Below are 18,221 nucleotides of genomic sequence, written 5' to 3' on the forward strand. Positions count from 1 at the left end.
AATGCTACTGAAATGAAATAGCAGTTCGTTTGGTTCATGGTGAAATGTTCACAAAGGAATGAAACGATATTATTCAACCTGATAAACAGCATTTTGTTCAAGTACTTAAGTAGAGCAATGCGCATGTTGTTAGATAGTAAATCTAGATGATGTTGTTTCCAGTGGCGGATTTACCCTAAGGCCCAGTAGAGCGGCAAGATGTTAGGGGCGGCAGCTATATGTATATGTCGGCGGCCGATCGTAAGATCAGGCATATCGTGAAATTCCTAGGCATAACTAGGCACTAGGTGAAACGTGAAAATCTTTGACTCCTTCCCTGAGTCGACGGAGCCCCGCTACGCGGGGCTCCTATTTCTGGTCAGTTTGCCCTTCGGGCATCTGAAGCAACCTAACGAACCTATCCTACCTATCTATTGAGTTAATGTGACTATCGTCAAAACATTACGCAGGAACATTACGATCTGCCTGATCGTACGATCGGCCTACGACATATATACGATAGATGAAAGTGGCGGCTAGTAGTTACTACAGGGCCTGGGGCCTAGGGCTGCCAACTGCAAATCCGCCTCTAGTTGTTACATAAGGTTTATACATATTACGTGACTTAACCAAATAATTAAGTTTTGATTATGTAGAATTATTATTTATCTAATTAAAGCTGTAATTACTTGACGAACTTGAATATTATAAACCTCACAAAATAACGCCATCAGGATTATATACAGCAACAAGCAGATTGCTACTAACGCTGTTATGTATGAAACACTCTTTATAAACTGACTTCTCTCTGGAATTTCAGCGAATTGATCATAAAGTTACAGATATGTGTACTGATGACTAACCTAATGGAGTATTTTATATTTATTCTAGAATGCCTTCGGCTCGCAATTGCTACTGTCACACATGGCTACTTCAGACTTACTAAAACACCAGGGAATACTATACCGTTACATCTAACTAGGACTGCTCAATATGATTGGATAGAATATGGAGCAGCTGACAAAAGACAAATTGGTTTCTTCAATAGGCTATATTCAAGTAATATTTTTTTTTTATAAATAATATCACTGAAGTGAGGTTCTTTTAGTAAGTGAATATCAATACTAACTATCGGTATTGCTATTCACTAATTAATCCATGCATGCAATAATATATTTATTTAGCCTCTAATGCACTTGGAATTCTTCTGTTTTTACGTTTTAGTGATGTTAGCACATAACTTTAACCAGAAAAATCTTTAAGACGCGTTTAAAAAAAGATCATGCACTGCACTGCCGAAGTGCCGAACCATGCGAGATATTACTGTCTAACTTTAACTTGACGAAAATTACACCACAGTAAATAGTACGTGCGCAAACGATACAGACAGATAGACCCAAGACAGGTCGATGTACAAAATTCCTCCTACTTGATGGTACCCGTGACAGACTTGTACTCATTTCATTTGTCAAGGATCTGTAGGTACAGATCTGGCGAACGCGATAATGTTGACAAAAAATTTGCAACTATAATTCGTATTTCGGTGTAGTGATAATTTTAACTGAAAGACTTATAGAGGGAAATCTCGACCAAATCATCGGTCCACCTTCTGGCGACCTTAGCGCGCTGCATTTTTAAGGCTCATTTAGACGGTGCGAGAACTCGCATGCGAGTTTCATTACATTGCGGTATTTGATTGGTCGGCTGAATTGGATGTAACCAATAGTCGTCAATGAAACTAAAATCGCATACGAGTTCGCGCGCCGTCTAAGGGCTGATCTAGACGATGCGAAAACTCGCATGCGAGTTTCATATCATTGCGGGTTTTGATTGGTCGGTTGAATTGGACGTAATCAACAGTCCGCAATGTAACTAAAATCGCATGCGAATTCGCGCGCCGTCTAAATGAGCCATAACTCGGCCCTTAGTCTACCAAGCCAACCACTAACCCAAATGGCAAACCGAGTTAGGTGTTAGTGTTTCATCAATAGGTAACAAACATGAAAGCTTGAAAACGAGTATTCCCAGTTGTATTTTTAGTTAGTAAGTAGGAAGTTTTGTTATTCCGTCACCGTAAAAACTATGATATCTTATACGAATTCTTAAAACTACTGTCAACGTGTCTATATCGTTAAGATTGTCTAGCATTTACTAACGTTTTTACTAGTGTTATTGATATATGTACACTCAAAAGCTATAAAGGGACGTAATTTGAAAAATTCTGTACACTATATTTTCATTGCTTGAAATAGTGAAAGCTGACGCTGTTATCTACGTACGCGTGTCGCGACATAATTTAAATTGGCGTTATAAATTATTTGAACTAACGTTACTGCATGAATATACAAATTTGTTCTATAGTTTTCTATACTATAATAGTAAGACTTTTGCCGTAAACGTACGTCACCAATATAAATTTTATGTCAATTCCTCTAAAGACTAACGACAACTAGTTAGCTCTAACAACACCCTATCCAGTTGTTTAACGAATGGTCAGTTTACTATCTGAAGTACCTCAACGACGCTATAGTCGCCAACAAAATATCCATACTAAATAATATTCAATAGTTTGAAATATACCTAAAATGCACTTAAACGCCTTGAAAACAGAGCCTTGTACAAATATTGGTGGGCAACTATTCGCTTTGATATATCAGATGGCGACTGTAAAGATGCATCTACACTTCAGTTAACTTTTGTGGAGCAACACTGTGCAATAGTAGGTAAGTAATTCGGTAAATTACCTAATGTTACCGTGTTGCTCCATAAAAGTTAACTGCGGTATGGATGCACCTTAACATTGAACACTCGCTAAGCTCAAGAAATTTGAAACTATACCGGTAAAATTTACATTTATGGTAAAACGGTAAAAATGGACAGGTCGCGACTTCAAAATATTAAATTTGCTCATTAAACTTTCTATCAGCACTGTATTGACTTAATATAAAAGCGATTTCAAAGAACAGACCTGGTGCTGTGACATTAATATAATTAACGGAGATAAACGAATGTCTTTTTTTTCAGATAATTTTAGAGTGATAAATACCATGAATAGCTGAAAATTAAACTTGAAATGATGCTGAAGTCCACAATTATTTTCACGGTTACCTATTCAGTATTTTAGTATTCAGTATTTAAAAACAAACGACACAAAACATACACATTCAACCTTCTTACTTCTTAGCGATGAGCGAAAATATTACATCCTTATTTTAAGATTGTATCAAAATTCTTGAGATGAAAATAGTTTACGACTACTAAGTATGTTTAAAAAAACGGTTTCCCGTCCAGAATAAAACATGAAGTTTGGCATTCGGGTAGCAAAATAAACATCCTACTTACGAGTAATATTGTTGCATTCGAATGCAGCAATATTCAGAAAGAGGTTAGAAAGTGAAAGTTCTATTTTCAGTACGTGTATTCCAAGCTTCACTTTTATTACTGTCAGAACCTTATTTGAAGATAAGAACCCATTAGAACTGTATTTACATTATAATGGCTAGAATTCAGCCCTCGGTCTGATTTATAACTACACTCTTAATTTCACGAGACAGTTGACAGTTTCTTAAATTATCTAAGACGTAATTATCGACATAGCTATAACTAATTATGTACTATTTTGTTTGGTACTATTCCGTTAGCTGCTAAAAATTACGTATCAAGGAGAACAACTTAAATTAAAATACACTATAAAATTAATAATAGCGAGGTCGTCCAAGTCATAAGTTTTTAAATGCCATAGGCTTGGAGTTTTTCGTTCTTTCCACAAAAATAGTGTCCGTAGATCTTTTTGATTAAGTCTACTTTGACGGGTTTCTTAAAACTATAGGCGTAGCGAAATCAATAAATCGACAATTGTAATTATATCCTGTTGTTTAACCAGTGAGAACAGGTTACGTCAATATTGAGTACAGTACCCACACATCACCTGCAATAATGTGTTGCCCAACGAACCAACAATATCGGACATGATCATATCTGCAGAGCCGTTAGGATGGGCGTCCACTAACGCTAGCCCTTAACCAATAACAAGTTTTTATGGTAAATTTATGAACATAAAGGATGACTCACGTTAGACCGGGCCGTGTCCGAGCCGGAGCTTCCGGAGCTTACTTTTCTATGACATGACAGGCGATCACGTGATGCTTTTCATAGAAAACAATGCGCCGGAAGCTCCGGCCCGGACACGGTCCGGTCTAACGGGAGTCATCCTTTAACGTAACTTTGTTGGCGCCGTACCACATTCCTACCTTAGTGGTTAGAGATGCGCGACTCGCAAGGTATCGCCGCGGTTCGAGGATGGTTCCTCGTATTCGACTGCTAAACCAAAAGACCTCGCGCACTAACTCGCTCATGCTCATCGTGTGGAGTCATATAATTATGCGCGTTTCGTCGTGCAACAGATTATGTCAAGGTGGATATAAAATAATAAAAATGACTAATATTTTCACTAAATGCACAAACATGTCGTATGTTAATCAATTTATAATACATAATTATTGGTTACTGAAATCAATAATGAAATGCAACGGGAACTTTTGCACAATCGAGGAAAGCAAGGTTTTTAAATTTTTATCTCTACCTCTATGCCGTGAAGGTTTAAGAGCGACACGCATTTGCTTTTCGTACTGTGCTAAAATTGTTGCATGTCAAAAATATATTTCACTTTGTGTTTACAATTATAGATATTTATTACTTCATTAAGGCATACGAATCAGATGGTTTTTGTCTAAAATATTTAATGATTATAAAATTATGCTATAGTTGCTTTAAAATATATGATTACTGCAAAAGCAACATGAAAATATCATTGGGGGCGGCGAGGGCGAGGCGTATGAGGGGTATATATTTAAGGGGCGTATCAGACGTATGGGGACAAATCTTCACAAAGTGGTATCGAGTCGATACTATCGACGAAACGAGACAAAAATATTCGTCAATGGTTACAAAAATAAACAGTCTAGAAAACAATTTTCTAACGCAATTAAAATTATAGATCTGAATTGTAATGCAGACTCTACACCACGATTGGTTTTAGTTAGTGATTAAGGGATGACTTTTATTCTATTTGCAAAAGAATTAATAATATGTCGTTAGACATACTAATTTTACGACTTTACTGACGTGCCATTTTGTCGTTACGCGAGACACGTTTCGGAGAGTCTAGGTTTCCATATTCAATCACCGAGACTGCAGTGCGTGGACAGTACGCGTGGTATGCCGTTCGGCGCGCGGGCTGCTGAGTACGCTACGATAAAACCCGTTAAAGGTGGTCTTGCGCCAGCGTTTCTCAGAATTCTAGTCCGGGGTTCTCCAGTGTCAGTGCTTGAATTTGGAGACCTAGGTTCTCCGAACCATGTCGTGCTTAATTCTAAATTCACGTGTGGCCGTAATATTATGCTTAATAAAACCATCTGTTAATCACAAACTTAAAGTATTCATGGTGTAACTAGGTTACACCTGGTTATGTTCAGAAAGCACGAGATAAAATACTGTGAACCGTCCGCGTTTTGTATTATGATGGTGGAAGACACATTGGTGGTCATCCTTATAATTACATATTACCTAATATTAAATTATGGCTTTAGCTTACATAATATTGCTACTGACTTGTGTGCTGTGATTCTCAATGATGTTCTGCAGTACTTCCTGAAAAACAAAAGAAACGGTGTTAATTTTTGTGGCACGGTCACAGGTGTGCAATGTGCAATGCTTTGGGTAATACTGGTTATAAATATTGATTGTTTTGTTCTTAAATATATAAAAAAATCTATTTATCAAATACTGTATGTAAAAAACAGAAGCGGTTCGTGAAAATAAAAGCAAACTTTTGCATTTGTTTTAATAATAATAAGAAACATGAACATCGTTTGAAATAATGAGGAAACATAGGAATTACTTTTAAATTGTTACAACAATTAATCGTTGTTTATATGGTATTCGTTTACCTTTAAATTAATGCTTCCTTAAATCGATAAGAAAGAATATAATTAATAATATCGTCATTCATTCGTTCCATTTTGACCTTCGTTTATTTTATATCATTATTTATAAGTACCTAACAATTATCTTATTAACAGAAATATTTTATGGTTTAGAACCTGTAATACATACCCTTTCTTTTTCTCCGCACATGTTCAGCTTTGCTTTTAATTTGTTGTACCCGTTCACTGACTCTGCTTGCTGTAAATTTAATAAATTGGGTTTAAATTGGCGAACGACAAAGAGAATCTTTTGACATGCTATAATAATCTGTAAAAGCCCAGATTCATTTATCGTATTTAAAAATACCCCAGTTATTATGTTATTTATCGTATTTAAATACCCCAGTATGTTATTTATCGTATTTAAAAATACCCCAGTTTTATGTTATTTTTGCATTTCATTAATGTCAACTAACACAATCTATAAAACAATCTAATTAAATTTCATGCATAAGTATATGTATTATTAAAACCTAGGGCCTGTTACTAAAACTTTTTAGTAAGTCATAGTAATAAAATAATAATAAATAATAACACAAGCAGACACTTGTTTTCAAAGCTGATTCATGAAATCATGTAACCATTAAAATTTTGTGGAAGTGTATGTATTTAGTTCTAATAAAAGGAGTTGAAACTCTAAATTGTTAAAAGCAAGAAAAACTTATAAAGAGCCATGTGTCTAAAATTCTTTAGAGTAAAATGAGACTCGATCAGTCAATTCTTATTAGCGATAAATGGGAACATTTATCAAATATCCAATAAAGAAAGACTCCCTTAACTACTTATGTATAACAGGCTTCCATATTTTATTTATTTGGAAAGCAAACAGAAATAAGTGAGCAGGAGATAAGTTTACAGAGACACACTAAGGACATTCACTTATTTCCTTAACAGCTCTCACTAAAACATGTATAACAATTATTAATTTACTAACACTACATAGATGCTAAGCTTATCAAACATAATGATGATTACTAAGAGAGAAAGAGACACAGTAAAAACAGAAACGACTAACAAGACTATTGTACAATAGGTACTATGTAGTATGCCTATGTTTACTCATGCATTTAAAGTAAGAAGGTAGATCTCTATATATACATATTACAAATTTTCGTGAAACAAGCCACGGTTCAAATTCATGTACAACTTTCCTGTAAATGAACGGTGGAAATACAATTCGGAGACAAGCTCTCGAACAATAAATCGTTATTATGCTCTTGATTATAGTTAATAGAATTAACAAAATTATTCTTACCTCTTTTATTACTGTAAGGAGAATGGTGAAAAGGTTTTGACTCTTCTGCGTGAGGAGCTTGGATTTCATTTTCAGTTCTTTACTAGTTTTCTCTATTGCCTCGAGTTTCTCTTTATTATATTGAAGTCTGTAACAGAAAGTACTATTACATTTACATACTTTTTGATATAATACAAACACCTTTAAAATATATACATAATATAAACATAAATAGTATATTATATTAGTTTAAACATTACATAGGTACTGTAAAATACAAATTATTTTTAGCTTGTGTATATTCCTCAAACAAAATTTGGTAAAACTTACTTAATATCGCTTAAGCATTTCATTTTCTGGTGATATGTAAATTTTAATGTTGAAACTCGAATTTGAGCTATTACATCAGTAATAATACAGTTAAACTCCAATTTAATTTAATTAGTTGGGTGAATGGGCCCTTGCGCGCTAGGTGCCTGTAGGGACACGGGGCAGTGCAGTGTCCGCGTCCACATACGATACATTCTCCATAAGAATCCACCATATTTTTATAATAATATAATTCGCCACAAATGTCATGACGATCACTTAATAAACAATTAGCATTAAGCTGCGTCGCTATTTTGCTCTCTATAAAGTTTTCTAAGTGAAATAAACGAATTTGTACTTCCCCGTGATACGTTTATCACGAGGGCGACTGCAGCGCCGCATAGCTTTATTGGTAGACTTCTCCCAAAACATGTAATACAATTCAGGGGCGAGATTGCAGTAGTATTAAACTTTATTGCAATGCATCAAATATAAATCGTAACAAGTATTACTTTAATAAAAATATGCGTGCACTTTAAATGGGCTTACATTGCAATACTCGTCACTATTAATTCTACATAATTTCATGCTACTCTGAGCTATGGCTAATATGTGCGACTCGCCCATACACTTATATATCATTGCATAATTTTAACAGATAATACAATATGTAGAAAATATCAAACCTGATGTCCGTACTGTCGCAATGTTTACATTTTTTTGTGAAGAGTTGTTTGTGGTCGAGGTCGCGCGGCGGGGAGGTGACTGCAGACAAAATCAATCGAATATAACAAGTCGCTAAGCGCTACAGTCCACTAGCATAACAGTACGCACGGCATTCGGACCAACCACGTGGCTTCACCGAGACTGCGCTCTGCCAACTCTCGGTATCTTATGAGCTGTCAACTTTTATATTACCAAAAATAATTGCCATTAATTTATAATTTAACTTTAAGAGCAATAGCAGGGTATCAGTTACATCACCCTTTTAATTCGAAGCCAAGCATGAAGTATTTCTTTAAACTCTATTAAAATGCCGTATTGCAAATGGAAAAACAAATACAGATGCTTCGAGTGCTGAAATTTATTTGTAGAACTGTGTTAATGCTAATGTATCTTTGTGTTATTTGCCACGATTAATTTTGTTAAGCTGTTAGGCATTATAGGACTATATGGATGAAATATAAAAAAAAAAAAACATAAATTCGCTTGCTTTTGTTGTTCAGATAGCAACATTCTTGAATACTGCCGTGTAGCCAGTTCTTACAAAACTGTAGTCCAAGGCAATAGATCCTGGCTTCAGAACCCATACAATGGAAAACACTCACAGGGCTCGAACCTGCAGTGGCTTGGCAAAATTACTTGATTATTGATTACTCAAGTCAACATTATTGAAATAATTATTTCACTTCATTAATAATTAATTGGACTTTAGCAAACTTAACTCTAGCAGCATTGTCAAGCAAAAATGCTAAGGAAAATAACAGTAATCCTATAAGTGATTGTTAATTGTACTGTTGTTTCCGGCCAGCAAAAAGGCCACTTTAATATGTCAATAAAACAATATTTCATTAATGAATAAAAAACTTACAAGTTGTTATGTTAAACTTCAATACTGCTTTGTTGTTTTAATTAATAATCAATATTTACTTACATGGGTCTATTGAGTTCCAGTCCCTTTTCAGTGGGGAAGTAATGGCTTGTATCATGTGCCTGAAATCATTCTCGGCTGGTTTAGACTCCAATTTAGATACAGGCACACAGCTTATTAAAGGTTTTTCTGAACTAAAATACAAAAAATACCATTAGACGGATGTTATACACTCCATATAACCTCAACCAGCCAACACCGGACATGCAACACTGTGACAGAAAATTACCAGTAAAAATATTATACAAGTGTTAAATACATGTTTTATTAATAAAATACATGTAAAGTACAAAAAAATATATGTACACTCAAGAATAATAATAATTGATCTCCTTGTCAAGAATCTCCTTACAAAGCGAACCGTTTTCATTACTCTTAAATGTATTAATAAAAAAAATCATGACTTCTATACCACACACTTTGAAACAACACCTGCCATACCAACTTTCTAAATATTATAAGCATTTTTTGCATTTACTCTTTTTATGAACTCAGGTTTACCTAAGCCTTTTTTTAAGTAGGACAAATTATAATTAGTATAGTTTAGCGTAAGAAGAGCAGACTATTTTATAAGCTACAGGGTATAAACATAGAGAGGATTAGTTTCAGTCTATTAGAGTAACACATAGCTCCCCAGACCATACCGCTACTATATTGATCTTGATTCACACGACCCAACTAAATCTCTCTCCATGTTTTGTATAAAGTTGATACAGTAAGACCTCATTTCAAAGTGATATTTTGTGGAGAATTTAATTATAATTGCAAATTTCTGTATTCATCACAGTATCACGATGTGTCCACTTGCAAAATACGTTGTACTTACGGATTTCGCCGAAGGGCAACTGCGTTAAGCACCTCTGGCGTGCATGGAGGGCTTGAGTTTACTGAAAACATTTATCTTTGTTAATTTTATGAAAAATCCAAGATATTTCTTGATTCTATTTAAAGGGGAATCTTCATATAACAAACGTAGTTGTCAGGATTGTATAAAAACCAGTAAGTATTTAAAGTGAGGATGCTAAGACGAATTTGGTGGACATTTTCACAATTTTTTATCAATCGAACTTTACATAAAAAAGATAGTAGCACCAGCAGTAGTCCTAAAGGCTAACGGACGACATTCTTCGTGCTTAGCGTCCTTGCTATATAAATAGAAAAAGACAGTCTTTTTTATATATTTTTATCATAATGCTGGTAATGTAAACTCACATACCAGGTGTGGCCTGTATCACGAGAAAATAATTAAAACATAGGTACAGGTGACAACCAAAACTCACTAATACAAGTTCACCGCCATAGTAAACCGTACTAGTAGTCACCTGCAATAATATGTTATACAACGAAAGCTGCAAAAATATCTGACACGATCTTATTTTTAGAGCCATAAGAGCGTATCACAATATTATTGCGACCTTCGCAGCTTAACATATTATTGAAGGTGAACTGTACCAAAACAAAGGTTGATTTTTGTTTAATATTTTTTTATTAATTAGTGAGTTTTGGGTGTCACCTGATATTATGTTATATTTCTCAAACGATAAAACTTCCTCTTTAGATTTACTATTTTTAATACAAATTAAATATTCTTTTCAATGTACACTGTCATCAGAGTAATTGACATAGCTAGTCACGCTTTAAACATAACAAAATTCGCAATACATTGAGTCTTAGAATAAACTTAAAAGTGTAATAAAAATCAAACAAATTATTTTTATAAGTCGCTGCACAAATGTTGATCAGTTTATTTTGCTGCTCGTGTTACAGGTCACATCCGGTATATACATGTTAGCTCTAGTAATCTTTCACTACCAGTAGCGAATTTGCCCTAAGGCTGACTGCAAATCCACCACTGTTCACTACAAATAGCACTCATCAGTTTAGAAAAAGACATCAAGTGAAATTGATATTAAACAACCTGATGATTACCAAAGCACACCATATTGTTATGCCTAATGTAAGAAATATGTACAAGCAATATGAAAGATGCCTATTACAAGCAAGTACCTTCAGGTGGTGGAGGTGGAGGTGGCGGAGGCAGCAGCATATAGAAAGCCTTTTTAAAATGATATTGGGAGTGTGGTGGTAGGACTCCAGTTCTGTAGAACTCTTGCTCTTCAAACACTGTAGCATGGACATATTTGCACAGCGGTAATGTACAAACTGAATTTTGAAAATTGCGGCAAAAGGTATAAACCCCCATTAACTGAGACAAGTCCCTTTGGTGTGCATATTTGCATCCTACTCTAACACACGTGCCTCTAATAAAGTCCCTACAAACAGTCACTTTAGACCTTTCTGCAGCCTGGTTGTCTTGCTCTTCATTTAATCTTAGTGAAGTTTCTTCTGTTCCAGCCGTTGACAGTTCAGCTGACAGATTTGGAGATTCTTGCCCACTTTCTTGGTCTGGGTAATCATTATCAATAATTTCATTCTTAATAGGCACTGGCATAACAGGCAGTTTGTCTGGTGGTGGTGGCTCTAAAGGTAAAGGGGGATGGACAACTGGTTTCACAGGGGAAGGCTGTTCCTCCTTTTCCATCGGCTGGTTATTGCTGGGTGGGCTCTCTGACGTATTTGGCGTAGCCTGCTCACAATTGCCGTTTGGCGGAGACTGACTTGATGATTCTGAATAATCAATTTTATATTTCAGGAACTTCTTCATATTTTTGAAATTGGGCGAAGGGCGAAATTTGATGAACTGTTCATCAACTCCGAGTCGCCGACAATTGTCAGGATCTGTTGAGACAAATTTATGATTAAAATAAATTGTGAATGCACATTATTAAGAACAAAACAGTTTAAAAACCCATGATAATTAATTACTTTAAAATTGAATAAGACTTCATCAACAGTTACACTTCACCAAAAAAATACACACATACCTAGAAAAGTACACATATATCAATATACCTATAATCCATATCTGAAGTATATTTTTTCCAGTATCCCATCATCAGATGCTTCGTATCCCTAGAACAGCATTTCCCAAACTATGGGCCTCAACCCACTGATGGGTCCAGAGTGAATACTATATGCATTTATATGCCTAATGGTGACATTTTACAGGTGGGTTGCACCCTCGCAGCCCAGTAAACTTTGGGATCCACTGCTCTAGAATACATTTTCAAACCAAAAAAAAGCTCCATGTGGTCCAGCTGTCTTTGAGAGATTGAGAATTGAACACCTTTTTCTTGAAGGTTGGTGAACAAAATATACAGGTATACTAAACAAATCATTAACAAAAACAGGTCAAGTAATTGGCAAAAAAGGCCATAGCCCATGGTGGCGGGGCTGTGGTCATTACAATCAGTCTTAAGTAGCTATGGGGGCAGGGAATCTTTCTAGACAATTTGCATTAGACTCTGTGCGGAAAGAGAAGAGTCGTAGAATGTATTGGATCCCATACATTTCACGACTCTTCTCTTTCCGCACAGACTTCAGCAGTAGACATTATTCAGATGAATAACAAAATACCAGTCTTATGTCAATTTGTCATTTTTACACTAGGGTCTGACCACATACCTATTTACATATCTCTATAAGCTCCATAATTGAAATAGCACTTGGCATGAAAACTTAGCATGGTTCAACTACTGCACTGCTTTCAAAATATTGTAGGCAGCAAAGTTAATATACTTAAGTACCTGATATTATATTCATAAATAAACTATTTATTTTAAACATTGATTTAATTACTGTTAATTTCTACCTCATTCATTATTTCAGCAGAAGCAAGATAACTACAACTATAAACTACATACCTACCTAAGTCATAGGTTATGTATTAAGGTCACTTTAATAACTATTGATCAAGCAATTCCACAAATATGCTTCTTTTCTCTTCGTGGGCATGGTGAAACATTAACTACATTCAATTAAAAATTTTATCTAAATTATTTTAGTAGTATAAATGGGTTTGGTAAAGCAAATGCTTCTAGGCATAAGTTAAAAAGGAAAGGATTTCATAGTCATAGGAGAACGTGACTAAATCCGGCAACATGAGCCAAGTCAGCAAAAAATACCAAGTAATGACACTGGGAACGAGAAAGTACATACAAACATCGCAAAAATCCATTGTCCTGACTAGCTAGAGTAGATACTTAAATGAGACTTCTAGAAATTACACAATATCAAGACATTTTGGTAAAAAAACGCTTAGTAATGTTGCTGAAATCAAACGCGTTTAATTTACATTCAAAATCACTTGAAGGGATAAATAGCCAATGAAGGTGATTAACCTAACAAACTGTCCTAGAGTTACAGAATTAATTCGCACTGGCCGAGTACGTGGACAGTAAGACTTATTTTGGAAAAGCAAGAAGTAAATAAATGACACATGCTGATTACTTAAATGAGGACTGAATTAAATGTTGTACGAACCTGTCTGTGTATCCTGCATTTAATTTCACTTCACTTGTTTCCTCTATAAAGACCATAAACTCATCCGCTACCTAACTTAGCTTGGGGGAATGTAGACTAGAAATGATTAAATTGTTCCAATGATCGATCAGGTTATTATCTCCAGTAACAAGAACAGTAAAAATGCGCATTAAGATTATATTTTTGCTCTGCTCGTCGAGTAAAACCATGAAGATGAACCAACCATCGCACTTAACACAATAACAAACAAAATGGCCGCTTCACAGGAATCGGCGGGAGGAGATAGGCTAAAGACCACTGCTGCAGACTGCAGACAGACTAACGAATGGCTTTGGCGAGATCTCGCTGACACAGCTATAAATAGCTTCAACATATAAATGTGCTAACAATAGATAGATGGCAGCGGCGTCGTTCATTTATGATTTATAAAAATATCAAAGTTGAAAACGGCCATTTATTATTTGTAGATGAATTTCTGTGTGAATTAAAATAGTAAATATAGCTGATCAAGCAAATCCTGTCAGTAAAAAAGGCGCGTAATTCAAATTCTCTATGAGCTGACATCCCTTCACGCCTACAATTTTAAAATTTGCCGCTTTTTTCTACTGACAAGATCTGCTTGACCAGCATTAGATAGTTAAAATAAATAATTATGTACTATCATAAATTATCTATAGTCTGTCAAACAACTTTGACAGTAGATAAAGACAGGAAATTCAAATTTTCTATGGGAATTAACCCTTCGCGCCTACATTTTTTTAGATAAGTAGTATTCTATGCCGCTTTTTTTACTGACGGAAATGACTTGACAGACTAGGTATACATGTTACGGTATATGTATAGCGCGGACTATAAAATACTACCAAGTTTTAATTTTAAGATGAAGAAAGCATGGCAATATTGTTACTTTTTTGTTTATGTTAAGCCTCCTCCACACTCGTGCGCGAATCGCGGCGCAAAGCCGCGACCGCGAGTGTGGAGTCCTGAACGCAGACCTGCGAAATCGACTCCACACTCGCGTTCGCGGCTTCGCCCGCGATTCACGCGCATTGTCTGGAGGGGGCTTTAGAATACTTTCATTGCGTGTAATATATACTGGGTCAAGCAGATCTAGTCAGTAGAAAAAGGCGGCAGTTTTGAAAAATGTAGGCGCGAAAGGATATCGTCCCATAGAAAATTTGAATTTCGCGCCTTTTTCTACTGACAAGATTCGCTTGACCATCTACAATGTGTTACCAGGACCCGGGCTTTTTCTAAGGGAGGTTAAAATATCGTAGATCTATAATGTAACCGTGACATTAATTTAATTAATAAACTAAATTTCAGACTTCGTTAACTTTCTAACAAAATTTTAATTGCCCGCAATGTACAGCATAGTAAATTGACAAGTAAGTGCTAATGACAGCTCTTCATACTTTCTTTATTACGAAGTTTATTTCAAGATGCACTTAAGATAACTACACCAAATTAAAGCCACTCTGGTCACATCGATAAAGACTTTACTACCAACTAAATTAAACTTAAATACAAACCCCACATTTTAATAAAATAATCCATTAACCCCACATAATACGAGTACTTGACGTTGGTTTGGTACCTGTCTGAAGTGCTCGAGAATCCTTTCCTCAACTTGCACTGGAATGATCCCGTGCATGGCCCTTTCAGGCCGATCAGGGGCGATTGGCTTATTCTCGCGAACTCGCTGAAAAGCCGCTGTTATCAATCGAGCATTGTGTGGATGTCGTGAATTTGGGAAGTGTTTCCTATAAAGCCTATAAAGCCTTTAACTGCAGTTCCACGTGTATCAACAACTCTCGAGCATTGTAACCCATTTTAAAGAAAAGCTAATACCAGTTTTTCTAATATTTTTTGGTTTGTTTTGACAACCCGACGTGTTGACGACTTTTGAAATTGTATGTCAAAGTTGACAAAAAACTCTTTAATTAATGTATTAAAACCTCCATACATGAACCCAATGATAAGGACGACAATAATTTTACGATAGTTGTCTCAGTTTTTTACCCTCGTACCTCGACATGCCTTGTACCACGTGCGTTAGCGATATGAGTAACGACAATTACGCAGTACATCCACTACATTGCGTGTGCGAATTTTGGAAATTTAATTGAGCTATTAACTGCTATGTTATTTACATAATTATGATTTCCTAATACACGCAAACAACTGCTAATGGATCATATTATTACCAGTTTTAATAAAAGCCCGATGGCCGGTAACACACTGTATACATAGTAAGTACATTACGATACAAAAGCGAAAAATAGGAAATTCTAAGCAAGTGGCGATACCCGAAGGGAGTGGGTAGTAGGTAGGTACCTACTGTAAAATATTTTTGGCCAACTTTTAGGACCGAATACCAGTCTGCGGGGCGGCCAGGTAGGTTAGGTATAAAGTTATTAATATTAGGCCCCACCCGCACGGCAGCTTTTTCAACGCGCGTTAAAAAAGCGTTTGAATGACACAAATGGATAACCTTGTATGTATTCACACGACAGCGGTAGCGCTTTTGATCACGCGTTGTTGGATTTTCGACTTTAAGCCTTGGTCGTTAAATCGAATTTAGAGTGCAGACAGATTCAAGCGCTTTTTTAACGCGCGTTGAAAAAGCTCCCGTGTGAATGGGGGCTTATTATTACCAGTCACGGCTCGGCGGCGACGGGAACTAGTGCCACTAATGGAGGGTGCACTTTTGATCTGTGACGGCCCAGCGTCGCCACTGTCGCCAGGTTTCGTCGCAGCCGTCGCAGAGGCCGGCCGACGGGCTCGTACAGCCTTAGCGTTACAGGCGATTCGCACCATGCCTGCTGCAGAAAAAAACAACGGGTTGCACTCCGGGAGTGCCGGCAGAAGTGAAAACTCAATGCTGTGGCCCTAGTGAAATAGGGTACAAGACACGCGCAGCTTAGGTGTAAAAGGGCATAAGTGTTACGTGGAACTTAGGCCCTTTTACAACTGCGCTGCCTGAGACTTGTACCCTTATTCACTAGGGCCACAGAATGACATTGTAACAGTTTTACGATCAGGTCACGTGTCCGTCTTACGACGCGTCTAAGCCCCCCATTCACACTCCTACCTTGTAGTCCGCCTCGTAGTCCGCCTCATTGGGTAGGATTGTGTATGGGGGTCGCGGACTACGTGCCGTCCTACAACACCCAAGTAGGATGCCTCTTGGGTCCTACATATCCTACAAGCCTCGCCCACCGCTGTAGTCCGCCGCGTAGGATTATGTGTGGGTTGTCGTCCTACGTTGCGGACTACCGTGTTTGACGTATGACAACAGTGCGCGCCATTTTTTTGAAATTTATAAAGAAAATCGCTGTTTGTGGGACCAAAACTCACCCAATCACTCCAACAAACAATGGAGGAATAGGCATTGCAACAATTATTACAAATACTTAAGAAATATGACGCTTTCTGGCGAATTTTTAGCAGTTTCTTTTCCCACACTCCTTTTTATTTTTATCCAATAACAAGAAAATACATAGCAGAAGAGCTATTTTTTTTTAATTGCACGTAACATTTTCAAGACCGACACTTGTGAGAAACGAAGCAGTACTGATGATGGACGGCAAAAGTACCGTGTGTGAGCTATTTCTTGTTCCGTATAGTCCTGCAAGGTGAACTACAACGTAGGAGGGTGTGTGAGCTATATCCTACGCCGTAGTCCTGCGAGGCGGACTGCAAGGTAGGAGTGTGAATGGGGGGCTTAACTCGCGACAGCTTTAAGTCCCCCATTCACACTCACACACACAAATAGCTCACACACAGTACTGTTTTGCCGTCCATCATCAGTACTGCTTCGTTTCTCACAAGAGTCGGTCTACTTACTCTTGAAAATGTTACGTGCAATTAAAAAAAAGAAAATAGCTCTTCTGCTAAGTATTTTCTTGTTATTGGATAAAAATAAAATAAGAGTGTGGGAAAAGAAACAGCTAAAAATTCGCCAGAGAGCGTCATATTTCTTAAGTATTCGTAATAATTGTTGCAATGCCTATTCCTCCATTGTTTGTTGGAGTGATTGGGTGATTTTTGGTCCCACAAACAGCTATTTTCTTTATAAATTTCAAAAAAATGGCGCGCACTTTTTTCATACGTCAAACACGGTAGTCCGCAACGTAGAACAACAACCCACACACAATCCTACGCGGCGGACTACAGCGGTGGGCGGGGCTTGCAGGATTTGTAGGACCCAAGAGGCATCCTACTTGGGTGTTGTAGGACGGCACGTTGTCCGCGACCTCCATACACAATTAATCCTAATACCCAATGAGGCGGACTACGAGGCGGACTACAAGGTAGGAGTGTGAATGGGGGGCTTAAAAGGCTGGCGTCCACTAGACTCGCCGAGGCGAATCGAATCGAATCGCAATAATTCGCCTCCTATATTTTTACACAAGAATCGGCGCGCCACGGCTCTTCGTCAATGGACGCAGTTGCATAGAAAATACAGGAGGCGAATTATTGCGCTTCGATTCGATTCGCCTCGGCGAGTCTAGTGGACGCCAGCCTTAACATTTTTTTCCCATCACAAAAAGTGCACAGCGCCGCTAAAGAAGTTTTCACTTCAAAAAAACATGTATATACCTGCGCAGGTACGGTCAAGGAATATAGTTTCAGTACCATTTCGTACTTTGTCACAGTGACAATAGTATGAGGTTCA

At 36.9% G+C, this 18,221-nt stretch overlaps 1 protein-coding gene across 2 annotated transcripts; it reads right to left on the reverse strand.

Annotated features, from left to right (window-relative positions):
- Window positions 1-5,442: 5,442 nt before the first annotated feature.
- LOC134804091 (uncharacterized) lies at window positions 5,443-13,742 on the reverse strand. 2 transcript variants are annotated; one of them, XM_063777011.1, is made up of 8 exons: window positions 13,541-13,742; window positions 11,165-11,896; window positions 9,984-10,044; window positions 9,161-9,291; window positions 8,193-8,271; window positions 7,219-7,345; window positions 6,094-6,162; window positions 5,443-5,628 (listed from the first exon to the last, which is right to left on the reverse strand). In XM_063777011.1, the coding sequence occupies exons 1-8, from the start codon at window positions 13,557-13,559 to the stop codon at window positions 5,569-5,571; spliced, it is 1,278 nt and encodes a 425-aa protein (XP_063633081.1). In that variant the 5' UTR covers window positions 13,560-13,742; the 3' UTR covers window positions 5,443-5,568. The 2 variants fall into 2 exon arrangements, with proteins under 2 accessions (XP_063633081.1, XP_063633082.1); XM_063777012.1 differs by having other exon boundaries at window positions 5,446-5,628; window positions 9,161-9,219; window positions 13,541-13,727.
- Window positions 13,743-18,221: the final 4,479 nt, after the last annotated feature.

This window comes from Cydia splendana, chromosome Z (assembly GCF_910591565.1).
Source record: "Cydia splendana chromosome Z, ilCydSple1.2, whole genome shotgun sequence".
Taxonomy (NCBI): domain Eukaryota; kingdom Metazoa; phylum Arthropoda; class Insecta; order Lepidoptera; family Tortricidae; genus Cydia; species Cydia splendana.

What these genes read in the sequence shown, in the direction of transcription:
- LOC134804091 (XM_063777011.1), bottom strand. An exon ending in TCCACCTCCACCACCTGAAG is followed by an intron (nt 10,045 to 11,164) that starts GTACTTGCTTGT and finishes AAATGTTTTCAG; the next exon opens with TAAACTCAAGCCCTCCATGC. An exon ending in GTTGCCCTTCGGCGAAATCC is followed by an intron (nt 9,292 to 9,983) that starts GTAAGTACAACG and finishes TTTGTATTTTAG; the next exon opens with TTCAGAAAAACCTTTAATAA.